General features: G+C 40.7%; 1 protein-coding gene across 1 annotated transcript; it reads right to left on the bottom strand.

Annotated features, from left to right (window-relative positions):
• Positions 1 to 7,547: 7,547 nt before the first annotated feature.
• On the bottom strand, positions 7,548 to 7,910 carry LOC138887423 (uncharacterized). The gene has a single exon (XM_070169177.1). It carries the CDS (start codon positions 7,908 to 7,910, stop codon positions 7,548 to 7,550), a length of 363 nt encoding a protein of 120 aa, XP_070025278.1.
• Positions 7,911 to 27,910: the final 20,000 nt, after the last annotated feature.

Here is a 27,910-nt window from a genome sequence, read left to right as displayed (position 1 = left end):
CAAAGAGCTAGGTTAAAACTCTCTTCCAAAAGCTCCAAATATCGCCCAAGAGATGAGAGAAAATGAGCTAAATGGTCTAAATCTCGCAATTAATAAGTTGTGCATAGGTTTCAAATGTCGCATTTGCGACACCTGGTTCGCAAATGCGACAAAACAAATCGCAATGCGAACATGGGCCTCCACTGCCAAGGTCGCAAATGCGACCAATGAGTCGCAAATGCGACCAATGAGTCGCAAATGCTACCAAAATATCGCAAATGCAAACTCTACCCCAGGTCAGGCTCCATCGCAATTCCGAAGCCCTTTTCGCAAATGCGAGGTTCTCAAATGCGAACAAATTCTCGCATTTGTGAGACCTGCAACTGCTGCCAAGAAACACCAGAAAAACTGGAGTTTTTCTCATCCTCCCGAACATTTGAAACTCACCCAAACCCTCGAGGCTCCAAACCAAACACCCCCACAAGTCTAAGAACATAACACGAACTTGCTCTAGGACTCAAATCACATCAAACAACGCTAAAACCATGAATCACACTCCAATTCAAGCGTAATGAACTTTAGAACTTCAAACTTCTACATTCGATGCCGAAACCTATCAAATCACATCGGATTGACCTCAAATTTTGCACACAAGCCATGTTCGACATTACGGACCTACTCCAACTTCCAAAATTAGAACTCAACCCCGATATCAAAAAGTCCACTTCCGGTCAAACTTCTCAAAAACCTTCAAATTTCTAACTTTCGCCAAACGACTCCAAAATGACCTATAGAACTCCAAATCCACTTTCGGACGTGCTCCCAACACCAGAATGACTATACGGAGCTATTCACAAACTTTGAATTCCAAACAAACATCGATAAAATTGAAATGCACTTCAACCCAAAGTTATGAAATTCTTCCAAAATGCTAACTTCCAAAATAGGCGCCGAAATGCTCGCGTGTCATCCAAAACCCGGTCCGAACATACACCCAAGTCCGAAATCATCATATGAACCTGCTGAAACCTTCAAATCCTGATTCTAAGGTCGTTTACTCAAAAATCCAACCTTAGTCAATTCTTCAAACTTAAAGCTTCCGAAATGAGAATTTTCTCTCCCAATCAGCTCTGAACTTCCCAAAATTCAATCCCGACCACACGTACAAGTCATAATACCTGAAGTGAAGCTACTCATGGCCGCAAAACACCGAACGATGCATTAGAGCTCAAAACGATCGGTCAAGATGTTACATTCTCTCCCACTTAAGCATACGTTCGTACTCGAATGTGCTAAGAACTGCGTTAGAGTTGTCTGAAATCACTATTTAACACCTCATGCACCTACATGTGCTACCATAACTCGGTTGAGCACATCTGCTCGAGAAAATCTGAAGATTCCCCTTTTGTTTAGTCAAATTGGCCTTAGAGCCAAATTCCAACATCTGGAATTTTCTGCCAGGCCTGTTTCTATCATCCAAACATCGTATTAATCACTACATGATACGCCAATACATGACTGCATACCTTTTGCTAAATCCCCACCATGCACCGCATAATTCACATGACCATAATAACATCCTCTAATAATGATAGCTAAAACTTTCACGAATCCGATGCTCCCAACTCTCCTAATGACTCATATAAGTCCTGCTCCAAGTCTTGCAATACCGCAGCGATGGAAAAGATGGATAGAAACTCATAACACAACTACCGAGTCAACAAATCATCGAGTCTATTCTCCTGAAAAGAACCATTACCTCATTCTGAACAATGCAAAGATAATTGCTCTTTAATAAACTTCATATAAACCCGGTTGGACTTATCCCAGGTCCAATAATCTCGTCTCACCCAATACTAGTTGCGCAGGCAATTAGCCACTTCAGACACGACCAAAAGTCTCATATGATGCCACAATGTGCCAACAAGCTACTAACTGGAATGTGATACATAAGGAAAACAATCTCTGGAAAGGATTACTCAAACCACATACTAATTAGACAACTGAAAAGGCGTTATGAACCTTCCTCAAAAAATGGGAAATAAACTACACTAGAATAGATATATGGGACTATACTTAACATCACATTGGTGCGGCGTGAAACCCGATCCAAACAATATACCTATGGCGGCGTGCCACCCGATCCACACATAAAAACTTTATAAGGAGATACTTATCAAGGTAGAATGCTCACTACCACAAAAGACCCGAATATCGGCCACAAGCACGCTAAGTGCATAATACAATCCCTGGGGAGACAGATAGCGTGATACGCTACAAAGCTCAAGCACAACTAAGGTAAGATATATGATCGGAATCTCGAGAGCCATCCTGCTTACATAACACCATCGCTACGCGGAACCTCAACATATATGAAATTTATCAAGCCGTTTCACAACTCACACGGCATAATATAGTATTACAAAAAATAGCCAACGACGAAATAACATCCAAAGTCCAAATAATCCTCTATAAAGAGCACTATGCTGAAATGAATACATCCGGCCAAATATAGAGCCCACGTTCACATTGAGATCTATCCAATGACCTCACGCCGTTTCTGATCGTACCGCACTAGGCTAATAACCTTTCAAGGATTCACAATACCACAAGAACAGCCGGAAAATTCAGAACAAACTTCCATAGTCCATAACCAAATAAACCGAGCGCCCTTCAGGCATAAACTCTCACATTAACGATAGTACCCCAATCTTCATACTTGGTTTCAATCTTTAATCAACTAGGTGACTACCGGTCACACTTGTACCATCTTAACGTGGGATACGCTCCCACGATCTTCCACACCAGGTAACAAGTCTGCACATCCATACCACTAGCCGCACTAATGCTGTAAAGCAAATCAAAAATCCGAAATAAGTACTCAAAGTCTCTTACATAGGACACCAATCTTAGGTGACGCCAAAAACAATACCAGCTGACTCTATCCATCTGAGTCCTTTCTCGCTCATCCGAGCTCGTGATATTCCTGCCAACACCAAATGCCAAACTTGATCCTTAACTTTCAAATTTCCACATGCTGCCTACTGCACCTAATCATGCCAATGCGCAAAAGTACAAGAATTTCATCATAACTCCTGAACCACTAATAGGGTAGCCACTTCATCATATAGAAACATTTTACTTAACTCATTTTAAGAGAAACATTGCAACACGTGACTGAATTTTCATATCCGCAGAAAATACCAATCGCAAGTAGTGGTCTAAGCCACCATAACTCTTATGGGATCCATCTGCACATAATATGCCATAATATCCAAACGCCTCCAAATAAAATCAATTTGGGCGAACGTCGAACCTCGCACGTACCGTCACAAATCACATGAATAACTCAACAAGCTGAAGGAGCTAATCATTGCCATCATTATGCCGATTCAACCATTGCTAACCGATCCAACTTCTTCTAATTTACCCAAGCCTTAGGAATAATAATGGCTACATTCAAAACATAACGAAATCAATTCATCACTCGTCCTGGGTAACCCCATTTCACGAGACCACATTGTCTCAAAACCTACAAACCACTTCATTCCCTCCTTATGCGCACATTCGCATCTTCAACTAGTACACTCATTCTGAAAATTTCTCTATGAACCCGAAGTCATTTTATCCCATTCCTCTCATGTTACACTGCAAATCAAAGATAACACAGAACACTCCAAGCCCCTTCTTCATAATCAGCTGCAAAAGCTCGATACTCAACCATATTATGGACTCGAAATTCCCAGGCACCACACTTTAACTTCTGAATCAATTAGGACCATTGTTGAGAGTCACCCACTCTGACTTGGTCCCGAATATAATCAACTCCAAGGCTATGCTATCACATGAACACCCTCTCAAAGGAACACCCGGCTGGATAATTTTCCTTGTACATCACATCCACATGAAGCACAAACTCTGAATCTTCCCAAAACCTGAACATGAATCGATAAGTCCAAATATAGCACATGTTTCTCAAATCCTTTACTCAAATTACCACTAATGTTTTCTTTCCTTAGTCGTAATAATCCACCAATATGTCGATAACCAGAAGCCTCACAAGTAGACAACTGAGCAATCCAATCGTAGGCGGTGGGGTTCTTCCACTTAGCTTGAAGTTACCACTACGTAACTCTAGAACCCACCAAGATTCCTTATCCCCCATTGACATGATCTTGCACAATCAACCCGCCAAATTCCTCGAAGTCTTTCTGTTAAATGTTTTATGATCACTTTGAATTACTAGCGATATTTAGATATTCGACCTCTTACCGGATAGCCAATAAAATTCTTAGTAGAAGTTTCATCAACACCGCACAACCGCTAACCTTCTCACAAGAGGTAACCCACTTGTGGAAATTCCATGCCGACATCCTCCAACAATGTTGCACTGGTAAAATTACTTACGAAATCAGTAACCCATTCTAAGACCATGCTTATTCACCAGCTGTAAAAGTCCGTCCACTCGCCATTAACATCCCAAAAAGTGCGACACTACCTTCCAACCCGAAGCTATGTTGTATCCTTCTTCATATCAAGCAACTTCTTTCCATCGTATCCAACCTTCCTCCCTATATCAGCCAATGTTCCAAATTAAGCCCGTAGACCTAGTCACTGTCCACCATGATTCCGAAACCACCCTAAAATATTCTCAAGGTGTATAGTCATCCTACCACAAAATCCATATGCTACTTTGCCACTCTCCCACTTTGGCTAACCTCTTCTTTAAGAAACTACTCGACTTCTGCTTCTTCCACCTGGCCTTCTAAAAATTTAACCACCACAAGACACCTCCCACATGCCCTTCCTCATCCTTCGCCGCCCATTTTTTGCCTTAAATCAAAATCTATCTCTGTAGCACTTGAACCGATAGATCACTACTAACTTTAAATCTTTCCGAGAATCGTCTTTCTCGAGCCATCAACACTAGAAACACTCATTCGATCTTGAAGCACCGCACATCGCGATCTCTGATAGCCGCTTCTCCGGCACTATTTCAAGCTACTCTGCCCCAAAGGAGAATTGAAGAAAACCATAACACCGGCGAACTTAACGTATTCAACAAGGACAATGACACGACATCACAGATGAAAATTCCACCACGCTCGAAAATACCAAGTCTCGTTACTCCATCAACCCAAACCTGAACATTTATAGTCTGATTGTCTTTCCTCCGCCGGAAATAAAATACCGAATCTCTGAATCATGCACTGAGTAAACCTCCTTTCAAGTCATTTACTACCCCGACACGTAGGCAAGCATCTTACCATCACATTAATACTGTGCGAAAACAGCTCATGAGCATCAAAGCTATTAAGCTGAAATGACAGAATATCCTTCCGCAAGGCGACGAGAATAGACAAATCAACTACGCATGGTGAAACATCCCGTACTGCATCTGTAGTACCATTACAATTCCTGAATTCTCGATTCATTACCAGCGCTTCACGTCGCATAAGATTGAATAAGAAGGAAATGAAGGCATAAGCCTCAAAGGAATCAAATCGCACGATGTGGAATCAAGAAGGGAAGTGCTCCTAATTGCCCTGTAGCCTCTCGAAGATAAGTACAAACGTCTCCGTACTGATCCGCAAGACTCTACTAGACTATGCTTATGACTCGTGAGACTTAAGTGAACCTAGTGCTCTGTACAACAAGTGTAGTATGAATATGAAAACAATGCGTACCCAGTAAGTATCCAGCCTATCTCGAAGAAGTAGTGACGAGAGGTCGACTCCGACACTTACTATGGCCAACAATAATATGCTGATAATATGATTAATCATGGATCTTATAAGACGACTATACATTCAATAGCATGAAGGAGGTAAACAATTCTTTTATTATTAGGAGATTTCTAAATTTATTTTCATCATTTTAAAAATTTATATCTCCGACCGATGAGGCTACATCAATTATTAATAATTCCAAAACAATTAATTAAGTCATGCCCAATCATGCCGAGGTCGTATGACCCGATCCAACATAATATTTAACTGTGCACTACCGGAGGGTCGAACGACGCGAACCATAGATGTATCTATTTAATCTACCTAGGAGTTCGTCCCATTCCACAAAAGATAAACACAATCAAACAACCAAATCAAGAATTTATTTAGGTTTGATGTTCAAAAAAGTATCAATTCTCATTAACGGTCAAGTGACCCGTCCAAAATCCAAGTAGGTGAAGTTAAAACTTTTAAAAATCTTTTATCAAGTTCCAATATGTTTTGAACGGTTAAATTAACAAGTAGGATGCAAGCATCGCAAATATTACATGATTTGGGTCCTAGACTACCCGGACATAAGCATAATAGAAGCTACGCACGGACTCTCGTCACCTCATGTGTACGTAGCCCCCCACAAATAGAAGCACATATTGAATTATTTCACCTATGGGGTAATTCCCCTCTTATAAGGTTAGAAGGGAGACTTAACTCGCTCCGAAGCCCACTTTCCGGTCCAAGATTATGCTCAAACCCTCAAATCAATGCCGAACCAATCCAAAACTAATCAAATAGTGTATAAACTAATCAATACATGTTTAAAAATTCATATTCCAACTACTAAGGTGCTTACCCAACACTAAATGTAAGATTCCTAAAATTCACCTCCGGTCCCACGTGCCCGAATTTTGGAAATTTTAGAAGATAGTTGTTACCCATAACCTTATGAAGTCAAATATATAATTTTTACCAAATTCCATAACCATTTTCATGGTCAAATCTCGTTTTTATCCAAAACCTAGGTTTTCATCTAAACCCTTGATTTCACGAAATATTCACATATTAATCTACCCATAATCTATTTATTCAACTCATATTGTATAGAAATTACTTACCTCAAAGTGCTAGGTGAAAACCCTCTTCCAAAAGCTCCAAAAATCGCACAAGAGATGAAAGGAAATGAGCTAAATGGTCTAAGTCTCGCGATTAATAAGCTGTGCACAGGCCTCAGATATCGCATTTGCGACACCAGGTTCGCAAATGCGAACATGGGCCTCCACTGCCAAGGTCGTAAATGCAACCAATGAGTCACAAATACGGATTTTGCTGACGTCGCAAATGTGACCAAAATATCGAAAATGCGAACTTTGACCCAGGTCAGGTTCCATCGCAATTGCGAAGCCCTTTTCGCAAATGCGGGGTTCACAAATGTGAATAAATTCTCGCATTTGCGAGACCTGCAACTGTTGCCAATAAATACCAGAAAAACTGGAGTTTTGATTATCCTCCCGAACGTCCAAAACTCACTCGAGCCCTCGAGGCTCCAAACCAAACACCCCCTACAAGTCTAACAACATAACATGAACTTGCTCGAGGCCTCAAATCACATTAAACAATGCTAAAATCATGAATTACACTCCAATTCAAGCTTAATGAACTTTAGAACTTCAAACTTCTACATTCGATGCTGAAACCTATCAAATCACGTCTGATTGACCTCAAATTTTGCACACAAGTCCCGTTCAATATTACGGACCTACTCCAACTTCCGAAATTGAAATCCGACCTCGATATCAAAAAGTCCACTTCCAGTCAAACTTCTCATTTTTTTCATTTTATAGTTCAAGCAAAATTGTTGAAGTTTGACAAATCCATTTTGTTCATATTATAGTTCAAGCAAAATTGTTGAAAACTATCAGGCAAAGTCTGTAGGACCATCTCAACTTGTGATTCCTTATCAATAACAGCTCCAAGGACCTTCGGTTCATTCAGAAGACTCACCATCTTCAGAACATGGTCCCTGACCGATGATCCCTCAACCATCTTGGTGTTCAAAAAGGATTTCATGGCTGGCTGCTTAGCTGCACGATTTTGCTCACCGAACATCTCTTTGAGACTTTCAAGCATGTCATAAGCAGACCCCATAGACAGATGCTGATGTTGCAAAACATTTGCCATAGAGGCAAGAATGTAACGTCGTGCCATCTTATAAGCCTTGACCTATTTGTCATAGGCCTTAACCTGATCATCAGTAGCATTTTCAGGTTTTTCTGGGAACTCCGCAGTGATTACAAATTTGTAACCTTCATCAGTTAGGACAATATCAAGGTTCTTTTTCCACTCAACATAATTCGGTCCTTCTAACTTGTTTTGGTTTAAAATTGAGGTAAGTAGGTTGAATGAAGACATGATTAATCTGAGAGATATTCACATTAAATAGATCATTAGTTATGTATTTAAAAATTTTAAAGTCAAAATATCACATTACAAATATAACCATGCTCATTGAACAGTTAGATTTGTTAGGAAAACTTAACTATTCATGTAAAATATATGAGTTATGTAAGATTTTCACCCCATAAATTAAAACAAGACCAACTCAGATGGAAAGTAACCTATTAGTTTAAGATAGGTAAATATCACTTTTATAAACTCTAGTTTCATTGAATCAATATGTAACTCAGTTGGAGAGTTAATACAAGTAATCAAAGAACTAGAGGCAAAACTACATTAATCATCTATAATGAACTAATCCGATGTGAAAGAAGACCTATGCCAACATATAAATTCATTATATTACTGCAAAATATGATTGGAAATCATAGAAATTCAACCCTACAATCACTGTTTTATTAAAAAAATGATTTAAAAAATTTCCAAAAAATAGAAAAATGGCCAAAACACATCTAAACGACCCCGAATGCCCAAACGACGATGTACGTCATGAGCAAAGCTGATGTGTATTGCTCACTAGGTCATTTCTGATGAACTTACCAAATTTGAGGTCAATCGGAGCTCGACAATATTTCAGAATTCCAAATTCATGACCAATTTGTAGAATTCTGTTTTTGGCGTTTTGAAGGGTATTAATTATTTTGACTCGTTCAAATCACATAATATACTAATGTATGTTAATTCATGATTTCAGAACTCAAAATAATATTTTTATTATTATTTAATAAAAATTGTGTTCGAACGTAATTGTAAAAGAAACCAAAATGTGTTTCACCCGTTCAAAACGCCACTATTCATAATTCTGTATATTAATTCATAATTTCAGAACTAATAGCATTCAAAACAACCACGTTTTTATTAAAACAACATTGTCAATCTACAATTTCATAATTAATAGTACTTTTCTTGAAACAGTCATGCTTTTTTAAAAAAACATTGTTATTCAACAAAAACGCAATTAAACAGATTGTCATTAAATATAACACCACTGTTTATACACATGTATATTAATCCATAATATTATAATTAAAATACTTATAAAAACAATCACGTTCTTGATATAGAATAACCATACCGAACATGTATCATTAAACAAAAGATTTTAATATTACTCTATTCATATTGTATTACACTATTTAGTTAGATATAAGATGGCGTCTGATACCAATAATTCAACAAAAACATAATTAAATAGATTATCATTAAATATAACACCATTGTTTATGCATATGTAAAGTAATCCATAATATCAGAATTAAAATACTAACCAAACACAATCATGTTTTGACATAGAATAATCATATCAAACATGTATCATTAAATAACACGTTTTAATATTACTCTAATCATGATGTATTATATTATCTAGTTAGATGCAAGATGGCGTCTGATACCAATTGTCAGAACATGCACAGCGGAAGCAAGCATACAAATCAGCCATCAAATACATGTAATAAGACAATGCTATAATTACTAGATTAGAAGCACTAACCTCTTGAAAACGTGGCACAAATCCTCCACACAGCAAGAATCTAGGGTTGCAGTCTTCTGCTATAGTCCTAGTAAGGCCCTGGACGAATTTGCTTTTTGAGTGGGCAAGAACAATATAACTCTTAAAGGTCAGTTATTGCGTGAAAAAAAAAGTCTTCCTTAAGTAGACACGTTTTTAGCCAAAAATAGGGTTCCAAAAAACGTGTAGGATTCTGCTTTTGAAAGTAGAATCCTACTCTAACTCTACCAGATGACTTTTCTCCCAAGTCACTTTTTTTATCCAAGTCAGTCCAGGTTTTTACTAGGTATAGTAGGGACCACAAAAATAATAAGAGGCTTCTAATTATAGTATTAATTCGAAATTTGCATGAATTAATTCTTACTATAATTAATTGCAGTTGATTCCACTAAAAATTGCAACTGAACTCTTCAATATGAATTTCGAAAATTCACCAACACTTATTTTAACACCCATGCTAAGATCCCATATACCAATTAATTAAATTAAATTACTAAAAATTTAATTTAATCAACTAATTAAATCCTTTATAATCCCTCTTAAACTATTTCATGTGACGGATAAAAAATTCACCGACCGGGTTTTCAAATGAAAACTTATAAGTTTACAAAAAGGGGTATCATCAAACTGAAAACTAAGTCTGTCATGACCCAATTTCATTATAGGTCGTGATAGCGCCCAACACTATTGTTAGGCAAGCCAACGCGGAAATAGTAATAATTTCTAGGTTTACTTTACTAAAACAGTTGCAACAATTTCTTAATTTGAATTTAAAAGTAGTGATAATTAGTAACATAAAAAAATAATTATACAACCCCAAAAGAATAGTCTACCAATGTGTGTGCCAAGACCTGGCGTCACAAGTATATGGACAGCTAGTGGAATATACAAAAGAATAAATCTATCCTACTGTCTGAAATAGAATAGACAGCCAAAAGTACAGAGAGACTCCATCATGCTACTAAACGACATAGAAAGGGAGCAGATCACCGTGGAAGTCTCGGACTACGATCAAGAAAGCGCATCAGACTGGTATCCAGATGTACCTACCTTAGATCATGTACAATTAAGTACAAAAGCGTAGTATGAGTACATAAACAATATGTACCCAGTAAGTATCCCGTCTAATCTCGAATAAGTAGAGACGAGAGGTCGACTTGATACGTACTAGGGTCAAATAATATAAGAAAGTACTATTCTAAGCATGGATGTCACAAATAAATAATAATTTATAGCAAGAAGTGATAAGTCATGTTCTAGATAATATCATAGTTAGCCATTTACATTTCAGAGCATTTAACAAAGTAAGTCATGAATAATGTTTCACATAGAATCATGCGCACATTATGCCGAGCTCGTACGGCCCGGTCCAACAGAAAAGAAAATGTGTACTGCCAGAGGGTCGAATGGTGCGAACCATAGATGTATCTATTTCTACCGAGGCGATCGGCCTGATCCATAAATAGCAATTATCATCAAGAAGATGCATAAAGGCGCATTTATATTCAAATAATTAATACAAGTGTCCAACCAAGTGCATACGTTCACATATGTTCATTTGCAAATCTCTAGCATATCCTAAGTGATCCCATTAGCATGAAAGGATATAAATATTCACAAATATGGCATGATACGGGTCCTAAACTACCCGAAAAATTAACATAATAGTAGCTACGTATGGACTCTCGTCACCTAGTGCATACGTAGCCCCCGCATTTAGTGGAAAATTAATAAATGTTTCACCTATGGGAACAATTCCCTCTTACAAGGTTAGAAAGGAGACTTACCTCGCTCCAAAGCGTACTTCCAATACCCAGAATGTGCTCAAAACCTCAAATTTGGAGTCGAATGATCCAAAACTAATTCAACGAGGTAGGAACTAGTTAATACAAGCTCACAAGATCGCATTCTAACTATTAAAGTGTTTTCCTAACCCAAATTACAAGTTTCTTAAAATCCAACACTGGGCCCACGCGCCCGGATTCTGAAATTTTCCGAAGAAATTTGTTCTTTATAACCTAAGGATCAATAATATATGATTTCTACTTCATTCCATAAAATATTTCGTGGTTAAATCACACTTTTATCAAAACCCTAGGTTTTGGTCTAATCCCATATTTTTCTTTAATCTTTGTGTGTTAATCTACCCAAGGTTCAAGTATTAAACTAGAAATAAGTAGGATGAACTTAACTCAAGATGCTAGGTGGAATCTCTCTCTTAGAAAGCTCCTATATCGCCGAAACAATGGTGGAAATGTATCAAAAATGATACATTACCGTATTAAATGAAGGCACTGCCTTCAGCGATTTCTGCACCTGTAGTTAGGGGACCGCATATGCGGTCTCGCTTCTACGAGAGGGGGCCCGTATCTATAGAATTGGGCCAGGCGGGCTGTGGCCGCTTCTGCGGTCATGGAGCCGCTTCTACGGAGAAGGAGTCGCATTTGTGGTTCCTGGGCTCCTCCCCTTGGCTGCTTCTGCGATGGGTTGACCACACCTGTGGTCTCGCACCTGCGGCTGACCAACCGCAGGTGCGGTTATGACAGATAGCTGGAGCTTCATCTCCTTGCCAATTTTTCCAACATCACTCGAGCCTCATCCGATTGATGCTCGGGGACCCCAGATGCTGCCCGAATATACTGACAAGTTTGAAATCATAAAACAGACTCGCTCAAACCCTCGGAATGCTCGAAACAACGCCAAATCTAAGAATCACTCCCTAAAACCAATTGAATCAAACTTATGAACTTCAAGTTCTTCAATTTACTTCTAATGCGCCGAAACGTACTTATACTACTCGGATTGACACCAAATTTTGCGTGCAAGTCTTAAATGTTATGTTGGACCTGTACCGGACTCCGGAACCAACATACGGACCCAATACCAACATGATCAAGCATTATTCAATTTCACTAAATCCTTAAAATTTTAGTTGAACAATTTCTATAAAAAAAATTCATTACTCGGGCTAGGGACCTCGGAATTCGATTCCGGGCATAAGCCCAGGTCCCATATTTTCCTACGGACCATCCAGGACCATCAAAACACAAATCCGGGTCCGTTTACTAAAAATGTTGACCAAAGTCAAACTTAGCCTTTAATGAAAATTTTAGGAAATCAAGTGTGCCTATTTCAACCCAAACTCTTCCAAATCTCGAACCAACCATCCTTGCAGGTCGTAAATTAGTTAAAGTAAGCGCGAGAAGTCTTATTTAGGGGTACGGGGTTCTAAATAGCATACGACCAGTCGGGTCATTACATTTGCCACCTCTTAAACAAACATTCATCCTCGAACGGAGAAAGAAAAGTACCTGAGCTAGGAAAAAGATGGAGAGATTTGCTCCGCATGACCTCCTCGGACTCCCAGGTCACCCCTCAACTGGCTGGACCCTCCACTAGACCTTTACCGCAGAAATCCTCTTGGATATCAACTGGTGATCCAGATGAATAGTACTGAAGTCTAACACATAGTACAAGTCGGCGTGATACTTCCGCAGCATCGATACATGGAAAACTGGATAAACTCCTAATAAGATGGGGGGTAAAGCAAGCTCGTAAGCACCTCCCCAACTCGTCTCAACACCTCAAATGGGCCAATAAACTTTGGGGTCAGCTTGTCCTTCTTCCCAAATCTCATAACACTCTTCATTGGCGGGACTTTCAAGAGGACCTTCTCGCCAACCATGAATGATATATCACGTGCCTTCTGATCCGCATAACTCTTCTGTCTGGACTGAGCTGTGCGAAGCCTCTCCTAAATCAACTTTACCTTTTCCAAGGCATCTTGCACCAAGTCTGTACCGTACAACTTAGCCTCACCGGGCTCAAACCACCCGATAGGAGAATGACATCGCCGACCATATAAAGCCTCAAATGGAGCCATCTCTATGCTGGACTGATAGCTGTTGTTGTAAGCAAACTCTGTCAAGGGCAAGAACTGATCCCACTATCCTCCAAAGTCAACCACACATGCTCTGAGCATTTCATCCAAAATCTGAACTGTCCACTCTGACTGTCTGTAGGTCTGAGGATGGAATGCAGTGCTAAGCTCCACACGGGTCCGTAACTCACTCTGAACGGCTCTTCAGAAATAGGAAGTAAACTGAGGGCCTCTATCTGATATGATGGAAACAAGCATACTGTGCAACCGAACTATCTCCCGAATGTAAATCTGAGCCAATCTCTCTAAAGTATAAGTAGTCACAACCAGAATAAAGTGTGCCGACTTAGTCAATCTATCAACAATGACCCATACTGCATCAAACTTCCGCAAGGTCCAGGGAAACCCAACTACGAAGTCCATAGTAATGCGCTCCCACTTCCACTCAGGTATAGGCATCTGCTGAAGTAGGCCACCTAGCCTCTAGTGTTCATATTTAACATGTTGGCAATTCAAGCACCTAGCCACATACTCCACTATGTCTTTCTTCATCCTCTGCCACCAATAATGTTTCCTCAAGTCACGATACATCTTCGTAGCACTCAGATGAATGGAATACCGCGAACTGTGTGCTTCCTCTAAAATCTTCTCCCTCATACTGTCAACATTAGGAACACATGGGCGACCCTGGAGTCGCAGAACACCATCCTCGCCAATAGAAACCTCCTTGGCACAACCCTGTAGCACCGTCTCTCTGAGAACCGCCAAATGTGGATCATCAAACTATCGGGCCTTGATTTTCCTCAGTAATGAAGACTGAGCAATAACACATGCAAGGACTTGGCTGGGCTCTGAAATATCTAACCTCACAAGTCTGTTAGCAAAGGACTGAATTTCTAAGGCTAGTGGCCTCTCCTCTGCTGAAATGAAAGCCAAGCTACCCATACTCTCTGCTTTCCTGCTTATGGCATCCACGACCAAATTTGCCTTCCCTAGATGATAAAGAATGGTGATGTCATATCCTTTAGTAACTCAAGCCATATACGCTGCCTTAAGTTGAGATCCCTCTGCTTGAACAAATGTTGTAAGCTGCGATGATCAGTGTAAACCTCACATGACACCCTATACAGATAATACCTCCATATCTTAAGAGCATGAACAATCGTCTCCAACTCTAGATCGTGCACATGATAATTCTTCTCATGAATCTTCAGTTGGCGTGAAACATATGCAATAACTCACCCCTCTTGTATCAAAACACAACCCAAGCCAACGCATGAAGTGTCACAATATACCGTATACATCTTTGAACCGGAAGGCAACACAAGAACTAGTGATGTAGTCAAAGCTGTCTCGAGCTTTTGAAATCTCGCCTCACAATCATCGGACCAACGGAAAGGAGCACCCTTCTGGGTCAATCTAGTCATAGGTGATGCAATAGATGAAAAGCTCTACACAAATCGTCTAAAATAACATGTTAACCCCATGAAACTCCTTATCTCGGTCACTGAATTAAGACGTGGCCAACTCTGAACTGCCTCAATCTTCTTGGGATCCACCTTAATACCCTCTAATGAAACAATATGCCCTAAGAATGCCACTGACTCTATCCAAAACTCACACTTGGAGAACTTAGAATACAACTTCTACTCTCGCAAGGTCTGAAGCACTACTCTCAAAGGCTACTCGTGCTCCCCTAGGCTACGTAAATATATCAAGATGTCATCAATGAAGATGATGATAAAGGAATCGATATAAGGTTTGAACACCCTATTCATCAGGTCTATAAATGTTGCTGGGGCATTAGTCAAGCCAAAAGACATCACCAGAAACTCATAATGACCATATCTAGTACGGAAAGTAGTCTTCAAAATGTCTAAGTCCCGAATCCTCAACTGGTGGTACCCTGATCTCAAGTCGATCTTAGAGAACACCCTAGCACCCTGCAACTGGTTGAACAAATCATCAATGCGCGTCAACGGGTACTTGTTCTTAATGGTATCCTTGTTCAACTGGCGGTAATTAATGCACATCCGCATGGTCCCATCCTTCTTCTTCAACACTGGTGCACCCTAAGGTGACACATTTGGTCTAACAAACCCCTTTGCAAACAACTCCCCAAGCTACTCCTTTAACTCTTTCGGGGCCATACGGTATGGTGGAATAGATATAGGCTGGGTACCTGAAGCCAAATCAATACAGAAATCAATATCGGGATCTGGTGGCATGCCAGGAAGATCAGAAGGAAACACATTGGTGAACTCCCGAACTACTGGAACTGAATCAATCATCGAAAACTCTACGGTGGTATCCTGAAAATATGCCAGATAAGCCAAACACCCCTTCTCGACCATATGCCGACCCTTCAGGAAAGAGATAACCCGACTAGATGTATCATTCCACTGCAACCCTAGCGACCCTGGCATTGCTAATGTAATAGCCTTGGCATGGCAATCAAGGAAGGCGTGGTATGGGGATAACTAATCCATGCCCAGGATGACCTCAAAATAGATCATGTCAAGTAACAGGAGATCTGCTCTAGTCTTGAAACCACAGAATGTGACCACAAAAGATTAGTAGATCTGATCCACAACCACAGAATCGCCTACAATAGTGGACACATGAACAGGAGTGCCTAAAGGCTCAGGAGGAATAACTAGGAAAAGAGCAAACAGAGATGATACCTATGAATAGGTAGACCTGGGATCAAATAATACCGAAACATCTCTACCACAGACAAAAATAATACCTGTGATAATGGCATCTGAGGCCAATGCATCTGGCTTGGCCGAAAGGGCATAGAATCTGGCTGGAGCGCCGACTAACTGACCTCCACCTGACTAAGTAGTAGTTGGCTGACCTCTCCCTGTCTAGCCTTCACCTCAAGTACGACCTCTACCAGTCTTCCCACCTCTAGACGGCTAGGCAAACGGTGCTAAAATCATAGGCTGCTGACCCTGCTGTACTGCCTTGCCCTGATGCTTAGGGCATTATCTCCTCATATGACCAAGGTCTCCGCACTCAAAATAACCCCATGGTACGGCGACCTGCTACCTTGATCTGCTGCCTTGATGGCTGACCCTGATGTCCTGTAGACCCATCGAAAGAAGCCTGGATAGCCGGTGGACGGTATGAACTCTCCGGCATAGGACTGAAATAGGAACCAGAAGAACCCTGGGGACCTGAATACCCACTGGAGGAACCCTGAATAGCTGGTGGGCGATAAAAACTCTCTGGTATGGCGCTGAAATAGGGGCGTACTGGAGCACTCCAAGCAGGTGGTGGTGTTGAATATGGGGGCCTGTTGGGCTGACCCCTCCCAAACTGACCTCTACCCTTAGTCGGGGCACCTCTGAACTCTTCGGAGAATCTAGCCCTCTTCTTCTGCTGCATCTGCTCCCTACCTCTCAGATGGTAGCCCTCGATCCTTCGAACAATCTCCACCACTAGCTGATAAGAGGTCCCCATCTCCACCTCTCGGGCCATGTTGGCCCTAATGCTAGAATGAAACCCTACAACGAACCTTTACACCCTCTCTGCGTCAGTAGGAAGTATCATTAATGCATGGCGGGATAACTCAGATAACCTCACCTCATAGTCGGCCACGAACATCTGACTCTGATCAAGCTGCTCAAACTGATACCGAAGCTCTTCCCTCTCGAGGGTAGAATATACCTATCCAAGAATAACTGTGTGAACTGGCCCCAAGTGATGGGAGGAGAACCTGCTGGCCTGCCAAGAACATAGGACTGCCACCATCTACGGGCCCTGCCCTCCGGCTAAAAAGTAGTGAAGTGAACCCCATGCGATTCCAATATCTTCATGTTGTGCAATATGTCCCTACACCTATCAATGAAATCCTAAGCATCCTCATGAGGCTCACCCCCGAAGACAGAAGGGAGAAGTCTCGTCCATCTATCCAACAACTTTTGTGGATCATCATCCGCAGCTAGTCTAGGGTAGGGCACCACTGTAGCAACTGGCTGAGCCCCATCCGCGGGTAGGGCACCCAGAGTTTGATACACTATAGCTGCATGACCAGGAGCCTGAGCAGTAGAGGTCTGTGCTCCCCCTCCTACCTGTGATATAGCTGGATCTGCTAGAAATAAACAAGCCTGAGTCATGGTGTCCTTGAACCGCAGCATACGACCCATGACCTCCTAGAAGCCCGATGCTGTCATAAAGTTTGTCGAGGTAGGCTCAGTTGTGGGCAACTCGCCTTGCTCCTCAATGATAGGGTCTCCTGCAGGATCTGCCGGTGGTGCTATTGGAATAGCTCTGGGATGCCCTCGTCCCCTACCTCGGGCTGGTGCCCTCCCCCGGCCTCTAGCAATGGGGGGAGCAGCTCTTCCCGGGTCTGGAACATCTGTTGTGCGTGTCCTCACCATCTGTGAAAGAATAGAATGGGGAAATTTAGCATACCAACCACTGCACGACAGGAAGTGAATGAAGAGTAATTTCCTAACACCCTATAGCCTCTCGAAGATAAATACAGACGTCTCCGTACCGATCTGCAAGACTCTATTAGGTTTGTGCATGACTTGTGAGAACTACGTGAACCTAGTTCTCTGATACCATGTTGTCACGACCCAATTTCATTATAGGTCATGATGGCGCCCAACACCATTGTCAGGCAAGCCAATGCAAAAATAGTAATAATTTCTAGGTTTACTTTACTAAAACAGTTGCAACAATTTCTTAATTTGAATTTAAAACAAGGGATAATTAGTAACGTACAAAAATAATTGTACAACCCCAAAAGAATAGTCTACCAATGTGTGTGCCAAGACCTGGCATCACACGTATGTGGGCATCTAGTAGAATATACAAAAGAATAAATCTATCCTACTGTTTGAAATAGAATAGACAGCCAAAAGTATAGAGAGACTCCACCATGCTGCTGAACGGCATAGAAAGGGAGCAGCTCACCGTGGAAGTATCGAACTACAATCAAGAACGCGCACCAGACTGGTAGCCAGATGTACCTGCCTCATATCATGTACAATTAAGTACAGAAGCGTAGTATGAGTACATAAACAATATGTACCTACTCAGTATCCTGTCTAATCTCAAAGAAGTAGAGACGACAGGTCGACTTGATACTTACTAGGGTCAAATAATATAAGAAAGTATTATGCTAAGTATGGATACCACGAATAAATAACAATTTATAGCAAGAAGTGATAAGTCATGTCCTAGATAATATCACAGCTAGCCATTTACATTTCAGAGCATTTAACAAAGTAAGTCATGAATAAGGTTTCACATAGTTATCATGCACACATTATGCCGAGGTAGTACGGCCCGGTCCAACAGAAAAGAAACTATGCACTGCCAGAGGGTCGAAAGGTGCAAACGATAGATGCATCTATTTCTACCGAGGCAATTGGCCCGATCCAAAAATATCAATTATCATCAAGGAAGATACATAAAGGCGCATTTATATTCAAATAATTCATACAAGTGTCCAAGAAAGTGCATACGTTCACATATGTTCATTTCCAAATCTCTTGCATATCCTAAGTGATCCCATTAGCATGAAAAGATATAAACATTCACAAATATGGCATGATATGGGTCCTAAACCACCCGAACAATTAACATAATAGTAGTTATGTACGGACTCTCATCACCTAGTGCATACGTAACCCCCCATTTAGTGGTAAATTATTCAATTATTTCACCTATGTGGACAATTCCCTCTTACAAGGTTAGAAAGGAGACTTACCTCGCTCCAAAGGGTACTTCTAATACCCAAAACGTGCTCAAACCCTCAAATTTGGATCCGAACGATCCAAAACTAATTCAACAAGGTAGGAACTAGTTAATACAAGATCACAAGATCGCATTCTAACTATTAAAATAATTCCCAACCCAAATCGTAAGTTTCCTAAAATCCGACCCCGAGCCCACGCACCCGAATTTCTAAATCTTCCAAAGAAAGTTGTTCTTTATAACCTGAGGATCAATAATATATGATTTCTACTTCATTCCATAACAAATTTCGTAGTTAAATCTAACTTTTATCAAAACCCTAGGTTTTGGTCTAATCCCATGATTTTTCCTTAATCTTTGTGTGTTAATCTACCTAAGGTTCAAGTATTAAACTATAAATAAGTAGGATGCTCTTACCTCAAGATGCTAGGTGGAATCTCTCTCTTAGAAAGCTCCCAAATCGAACAAACAATGGTGGAAATGTGTCAAAAATGACACATTCCCGTATTAAATGAAGGCATTGCCTTCAACGATTTTCACACCTATGGTTAGGAGACCATATTTACAGTCTCGCTTCTGCGAGAGTGGGGCCCACATCTTCGAAATTGGGCAAGGAGGGCTGGGACCGCTTCTGCAGTCATGGAGTCACTCCTGCGTAGCCACTTCTATGGAGAAGGAGGCGCATCTGCGGTTCCTGGGCTCCTCCCCTTGGCCGCTTCTGCGATGGGTTGACCGTACCTACGGTCTCGCACCTGCGGTTATGACAGATAGCTGGAGCTTCAGCTCCTTGCCAATTTTTCTAATATCACTCGAGCCTCGTCCGATTGACGCTCGGAGCCCCTGGGCCCCGCCCGGACATACCGACAAGTTTGAAACCATAAAACGGATTCGCTTGAACCATTGGAACGCTCGAAACAACGCCAAATCTAAGAATCACTCCCTGAAACCAATTGAATCAAACTTATGAACTTCAAGTTTTTCAATTTGCTTCTAACGTGCTGAAACGTACTTATACTACTCTGATTGACACCAAATTTTGTGTGCAAGTCTTAAATGTTATATTGGACCTGTACCAGGCTCCGGAACTAACATACGGGCTCGATGCCAACATGATCAAGCATTATTCAATTTCATTAAATCCTTAAAATTTCAGCTTAACAATTTCTAACAAAAATTCCTTACTCGGGCTAGGGACCTCGAAATTCGATTCCGGGCACACGCCCAAGTCCCATATTTTCCTACGGACCCTCCGTGACCGTTAAAACACAAGTCCGGGTCTTTTTACTAAAAATGTTGGCCAAACTCAAACTTAGCCTTTATGAAATTCTTAGGAAATCAAGTGTGCCTATTTCAACCCAAACTCTTCCAAATCCCGAACCAACTATAACAACCCGACCGATCGTTTTGAGCTCTTGCGCGTCGTTTAGAAGTTTGGGGCTATGAGCAGCTTCACTTCAGGTACTATGACTTGTACGCATGGTCGGAATTGAATTCCGGGGAATTCAGAGTTGATTTGGAAAAGGAATTCTCATTTCGGAAGCTTTAAGTTGAACGAATTGACTAAGATTGGATTTTAGAGTAAACGAACTTGGAATCGAGATTTGAAGGTTCCAATAGGTCCGTATGATGATTTCAAATTTGGGTGTATGCCCAGATCGGGTTTTGGATGACCCAGGGGCGTTTTTATGCCTATTGTGGAGGTTAGCAATTTGGAAGAAATTTCATAAGTTTGGGTTGAAGTGCATTTTTATGTTATCAATATCCGTTTGGAATTTCGAGTCTAGGAGTAGCTCCGTATGGTGATTCTGGAGCTGGGAGCACGATCAGAAGTGAATTCGGAGGTCCGTAGGTCATTTTGAAGTCATTTGGCTAAAGATAGAAATTTGAAGGTTTTTAAGAAGTTGGACCGAGAGTTTGACTTTTCGATATCGGGATCGGATTACAATTCTGAAAGTTGGAGAAGGTCTGTATAGTCGAATATGACTTGGGTGTAAAATTTGAGGTCAATCGGATGTGATTTGACGGGTTTCGGCATCGAATGTAGAAGTTTGAAATTTCAAAGTTCATAATGTTTGGATTGGAGTATGATTCATGATTTCGATATTGTTTGATGTGATTTAAGGCCTCAAGCGAGTTCGTATCATGTTTTGGGACATGTTGGTATAATTGATTAAGGTCCCGAGGTCCTCGGGTGGATTTCGGAAGGTTAACGGAATGAATTTCGGACCAAAGAGTTGCTGAAATTTTCTGCAGAAAGCTGTTTTGATAGCAACTAGTGCAATCGCGGAGCTGGATTTGGAAGCTTAAATCTCGAAATTTATAAGGAATCTGAAATTTGCAAAACATAAAAGTTGTCCTTGCATTCTAGTTTCCATAAAGATAAACCATTCATGATTTGGACATTTTATTAGAAAGTTATGATCGATTGAAGATGGCTGGTGGAGCAGTTTTGACAGAATTTTCTGATGCATGGAGCCGAATTTAAAAGCTCATATCTCGGAATATATAAAGATTTATATGGTGTGTAACCTATCAAATGAAAGATCTTCTAGTCTAGTTTTGAAATCTTCAAACCGTTTGTCATTTGGATATTTCCACAAGGCGTTATGGGCGTTTTAACAGAAGGTGTACAGGAGGGGAAAATTATAATAGGATGTACAACCTTCACAGCGTAAGGTACAACTCGATGAAGCCTGGGCAGATTGTTTTAAACACGAGTTTTGGTCCATTTCTTTCATTTGGCTTGGGCGATTTTGGAGCTTTTTGAGAGGATTTGAAGAGGGATTCAAGAGATAACATCCGGAGGTAAGATATTTGAACTCAATACTAGATTCTTGTGTAAATTCTACCTAATTAATCATGGAAATTAAGCCTAAAATTGAGGAATTAGGGCTTGAATTTGGAGAGTGTAAATTGGGGATATGAAGGGGCAATTGAGGTTCGATTTTGAGGTTCTTGGTATGTATAGACACGTGAAAGGATAAGGAACCTATTGATGTAAAATTTATCGGAATCCGAGACGTGGGCCCGGGGGCCGAGTTTAAGCAATTTCGGGAATTTTGATGTAAATTGGATATTTTTGAGTGGGCTTTGTTCCCTTAGCATATTTTAATGGTTATGTACTGATTATGGCTAGAGTTGGAGCATCCGGAGGTCGATTCGTGAGGGCAAAGGCATCATGGGCTTGAATTTGGACCGGATCGAGGTAAGTAATGATTGTAAATACTGTCCTAAGGGTTTGAAACCCTAGATTTCACCTCGTTGTGCTATTTTGAGGTGACACACACGCTAGATGACGAGCGTGGAGTTGTGCATCGTTGGGGATTGTGACTTGGTCCGTCCCATACGACTGTCAAGTCGCGTATTTTGATTTGAAATCTTATAATATTCCATATTTTAGAGATTGATATTATATTTTGGGATGTATGCCATGTTTAGGGCCTTGTGCGGACCTGTTGAGACTCTTAAGGGCATTTTCCCTACTTTTCCTCACTCTATTTGTTTTAAAGCATATCCTCAGTATGTTTTACCTGTTATCGTTTAAATCTGGTTTTGTCACTTTACTTCTTAAAATGTAAAAACTATTTGGGATGAGTTCCCTGACTTACTGATAGCCCGAGCGATTGTGAGGTTGATGACTGAGATAGACCAAGGGTCTGATTGTGAGGTTGATAACTCAGATAGACCTAAAATCTGATTGTGAGATTAATGACTGAGGCCAAGGGTTATATAACTATAGATCGGGCTGCACGTCGCAGCAATATATACATGTGTGTATATGGATCGGGCTGCACACCACAACGATATATTGGATCGGGCTGCACGCCGCAGCGATATAGTGCTTGGGCTGTAGGAGCCCTCCAGAGTCTGGACACCCCTAGGGAGTGTCGTCGACGAGATATATGGATCGGGCTGCACGCCGCAGCGATATATGAATCGGGTTGTGCTCCGCAGCGGTTACTATATGGTACCTATTGAGTGTGAGTGCTGAGTGTGACCGCTGACCGGAAAGAGTGAGTCATGAGTGACTGAGAGGCTGCCCGAGGGGCTATAGATATACATGTACATGAGTGATGCTTTGCCTGATGGGCCTATTTATGAACTTACTATTTTTGTCACTCCTCCTTAAAGTGAATTTTTATGAAATATGTTGATTTAATTACTGCTTTCACTCATCTTTAGATCGAGCCTCTATTGAAAATGTTGAGCAAATGCTTTAAAACAACTTTCATTCAAACTGAAGTTTTTAAGTTATGAAATAGGTATAAATTTTTGTTTTGCCGAGGGGCTGTATACGAACTATGTTTTGCTCGAGGGGCCGATTATGATTTTCACCACTTCCACTATATAAATATTTCATTAAACCTATATTGAAAAGGTTAGAAAGATAATTTTTAAAGGATTTTACTAAAGTTGGGGGTTTAACGAAAAGAATTGAATGGTATCATGGTTTGGGAATATGTTGTAAACACTGTGGTGTTATGACGTGGTTGATGTGTTTTCTTACTGCTCAGTCTTTATTTACTCTTATTACTTACTGGGTTGGAGTACTCACATTACTCTCTGCACCTTGTGTGCAGATTCAAGTATTTCGGAACCCGGTAGAGGGTGTTGATTGCTCAGAGGCGGAGTCATTGGAGTTAGCAAGGTGGTTGCACGACGTTAGCAGTACTACTTTCCTTCCTCTCATTTTCATTACTATATTTAGTACATTTTTAGAATCTTGCTGTATTCAGACCTTGGTGACTATTGACACCCTGATGTTGGGCTTGTGTAATTATTTCGCACTTTTCTTCAAAAAATTCATTATGAGAAATATTGTTTATAAATGGTATAAAAACAACTGTTATTAAAAAATGGTTGATTCGGGAGTTGTGTCGGCTGGCCTAGTTTCACAATAGGCGCCATCACGACTGGGTTGGTTTTCGGTCGTGACAAGTTGGTATCAGAGCCTAGGTAACATAGGTCTCTCGAGTCATGAGCAGGTTTAGTAGAGTATCGTGGATCGGTACAGAGACGTATGTACTTATCTTCGGGAGGCTGCAGAACCTTTAGGAAAAACTTCATATTCTTGAATTCTTATCGTGTGTCCTTGATTCAGCTTGAAAAGTAACTCTTTGAATTCCTTCCACGCGTTCCTATGTGCGCATGAGGGCTCAGTATTCGATGTGCATCGATGTCTTGTGTTTCCCCGATCAAGGGGCGAGATGTGATCTCTGTGTGTTGATGCTGGGCTAGTTTGGAAGACTTGAGGACGGATTTTTGCCTATAGCTCGAGCCCTGAGCTATTGATTTTGTGAGCACGTGCTTCTAGATCTATATGTTCTGTTGTATCCCTATTAAGGGGAGTAATGACTGGATAGCTACATGATGAGTATGTTATGACTACGAGGTGTATTCATATGATTTGGAAATGACGAGAAGGGTTTGTTAGAGAATAGAAGAACTATTAGGTACTTGATTTTCATCTCGATTTGAGGTATATCCCTGAGTTATGGGTGTGTGAAGAATCCTTTCATGTGTTCTAGTTGGGAGTGAAGTAAATTTCAAGTTACAGTATGAGTTCAAACTCAGGAAGATTATGTGACTGCGTAATGTTTATGACGGTGGAAGGTATACAAAAATGTTAGTTTGAGGCAAACCAGGTGGGGTTATCTCCTGCGGAGTGTTCTAAAGTTGTGTAATCCTTATGTTGTCTGTTAGAAGATCTTATTTACAAGTAAATTATATGTGTTGGAATTTAAATATGGGTTGCTTAAGAGAGTGGGTTTAACTATTACGAGAGTGAATGCGAGATTGTGAAAGATTTAAAGTACCAGATGGTTTGTGTTTCACAAGCTTATGAAGGATCGTGTTTAATCTCACTATGGTATTATGGCAGCAATAAAGTATATGTGTTATGAGTTATTGTTTATGTCTTGGTCTATGGCTTCGAGCCAAGTGGGGGAGTCCACTATTAGTTAGTCGATTGCATAGTTATATTCCATGTTGGTTCCAGCTTGAGGCATGTAGGTGAATCAGTTATGGCTTACGGAGATTGAGACTGAGGATGGCTCGAGTAAGGGAAATTTTTTACAAAGGTTATGTCATGCTTCATAGGTGTTTGAGAATCACGGAATGTCTTGAGTTATTGTTGGTAATGGATGCTCGGTGCATAGAGCACGAAATTGCTTGGTTTTCTAGGATGAGGTTACACTCTGCGATGTCAGAGTGCTATTGAGGCACAGATGGTTCTGTTCGTTTGATTAGGCTAATTGCAGTTTGAATAGAGTGAATGACTCTCGACAATGGTTTTAATGTGTTCAAGATTTTACATGTAACAATTGGGTATTTTCAAGTTGTATATGTGGCTAGAAATTGAGTTTTTATTGGAAGATGTCAAGACTTGTGGTATTTTTTATATTAATTATGGGATTCTATATATCAATATCGGGAAGTTAAAGGTAATGGCTTTGGATTCTTAGGAAATCTCTTCAGGGTAAGCATTTTGAATGTGGTGCTGTTGGGAATATCCAGAGAGTATTCAGCGGCTTATTGATCGTAGGACGCTGCGACTTTATGCTTGGGTCTCGTGTGGTAAGTCTGGGTTGAGGAATTGTGATGTTATAGAAAGAAAGAGTATCAAGTTGATGGTAAATTAGGAGGGAACTTGGATAGATGGGATAGCTTGGTAGTAGGTCGAGTCGGCATGGTAAGGATACGATTAGTTCTTGGATGCTTACGAGGCAATGAGTTTCTACAGATATTTTGCGGCAATTCTTTTGGGTTTTAGTGACCTGCATAGCTCGGTTGAGTTAGAAAGACTTAGTCCTGACGATTTAGAGTTGTGCAAATGGAATTCGGAGAGTTCTAGATGGTTTCCACCATAGTTAAATGGGTATATTTTTCCTATTGGCGTGAGGAGCATGGGATGTATAGTGAATTTCTTCTAGATGGGATCAATGGGAAGTTCTTGACTAGTGGAGTACATAGTTGCTTATGGCTCGGAGGGGATATGAAGTTCTCGTGGTTATCCTAGGATGGTACGATTTATGCGGTATGTTGTGTAGGATTGAGATTTGCATGTGTGAGGACACAATACAAATTTGAAAGGAAGGCCACAAATTCATAGATAGCATGGGCACCTTCAGGTGACTATATAAATGAGATCACTGATTGGTGTGGCTTGATGAGGATATAACATTTTAGAAAGGTCGATGTGTTTGAGTTACGAATGCTTTATTGGTATTATGGCACTATCTTGTTTGATCAACGGATGCTATTCGAGTTTGCTTGGTGGTTTAGAAGAATTATAGGTGTACCTCTCATGAGATGATTGAGTACTAGAGGTGTGTTATATATGCGAGAGGCGGAATTGGGTTCAGATATGGTAATTCGTGTGTTTTATGGACTTGGAGACTTGAAGTTCTCGTATACAGGTTAGCTCGTGGTTGTGGACGGCAAAGATGTGGATAAGTTAGTCAGATGATAGTATGTGCTATGATTTAGTCATTGTGAACCTTCGGAGGATTATTTATCTGTTGTGGGTAACTAGAGTTGATGCGTGGTTCATTGGTAGACCTATATGGATGTGTGTTCGGCATCGGGACGGCTTTGTTGACTTTGAGTTGATATTGGTGAGGGATGTGTTGATTCGGTTGTTATTGAGCTAATAGTAATTAGGCAGATCTATGAGTTACCTTTCCGTGTTGCGAGCCATTAGGATTTGTTGGTTATACGCACATGTGGTGCGGCGTTATTAGGGCCTCTCAATGGAATTCGAGCGAGAAGAGCACCGGGTATTGCTCAGTGGATGGTGTGTCGGTTATGTCCTTTCAAGTGGTGTGGTGTTATGTAATTGCTCTATCGTGGTTACGATGATCGCTTTGGCTTTAGACATCATATTGCACGCGGTTGCCAATTTTGAGCATAGTGACTTAAGGTGTTTCATGCGGACCAGTGTTTGGATGAGGTCACGTATTGGAGCGAAGCTATGTAGAGGTATAATCCTGCCGGTTAGATTCGTGTGTTCTGTTTCTACAATGTGTGACGGGTTCTCAGCCTTGTGTTTTGGTGGTACTGGTGAGCTTGCGGTACAACTCTTTCATTTGAATCATTTTCATGATTTGGCTTTGTTCGGATTGTTACTTATTGGTGCGCGGGTTGCACAAGTTGTGGCTTTAGCCTGTATTAATGTGTCATGTCATGTCAAACAGATTCGATTTCAGCATGTTGGAAGGATAATATCGAGGTTCAGCTCAGGAATTTGCTATGGTCTTTGCCAAAGGAGAAGTGGCTTCATGAATGGTTGATCTGGGAAATGGTTATGGATTACTGCGTGTTTCATTTATCATTGGTAGTATATGAAAGCGTTGGAATGAGACTTTAGTTGATAAGAGGTTCTCTATCGATATTCAGTTGTTCTGTGCAGCTATTGTGATTAGAAGTTATCGCTACAAGTGTTTGAGTTATGCGGTATGTCATGTAATTGCACCTGATGGTTGCAGGTATGGGTTATTACAGCTTGTTCGGGCCTATTCAGAGTATAAATGCGAGATTTTGATCTTGTGGATGATTTCAGAAGTGGAAATGTGGTGCTAAGGTTTATGGGCTAGGTTGGATGGTGAAATTTCAGTTACATTATGTTATCGGACCTATATGAGATAG

Source organism: Nicotiana sylvestris, chromosome 3 (genome assembly GCF_000393655.2).
Source record: "Nicotiana sylvestris chromosome 3, ASM39365v2, whole genome shotgun sequence".
NCBI lineage: Eukaryota > Viridiplantae > Streptophyta > Magnoliopsida > Solanales > Solanaceae > Nicotiana > Nicotiana sylvestris.
This window is presented reverse-complemented; position numbering and strand designations above follow the sequence as displayed.

What these genes read in the sequence shown, in the direction of transcription:
- LOC138887423 (XM_070169177.1), bottom strand. Translation starts at nt 7,910, where the DNA reads ATGGCACGACGTTACATTCTTGCCTCTATGGCAAATGTTTTGCAACAT.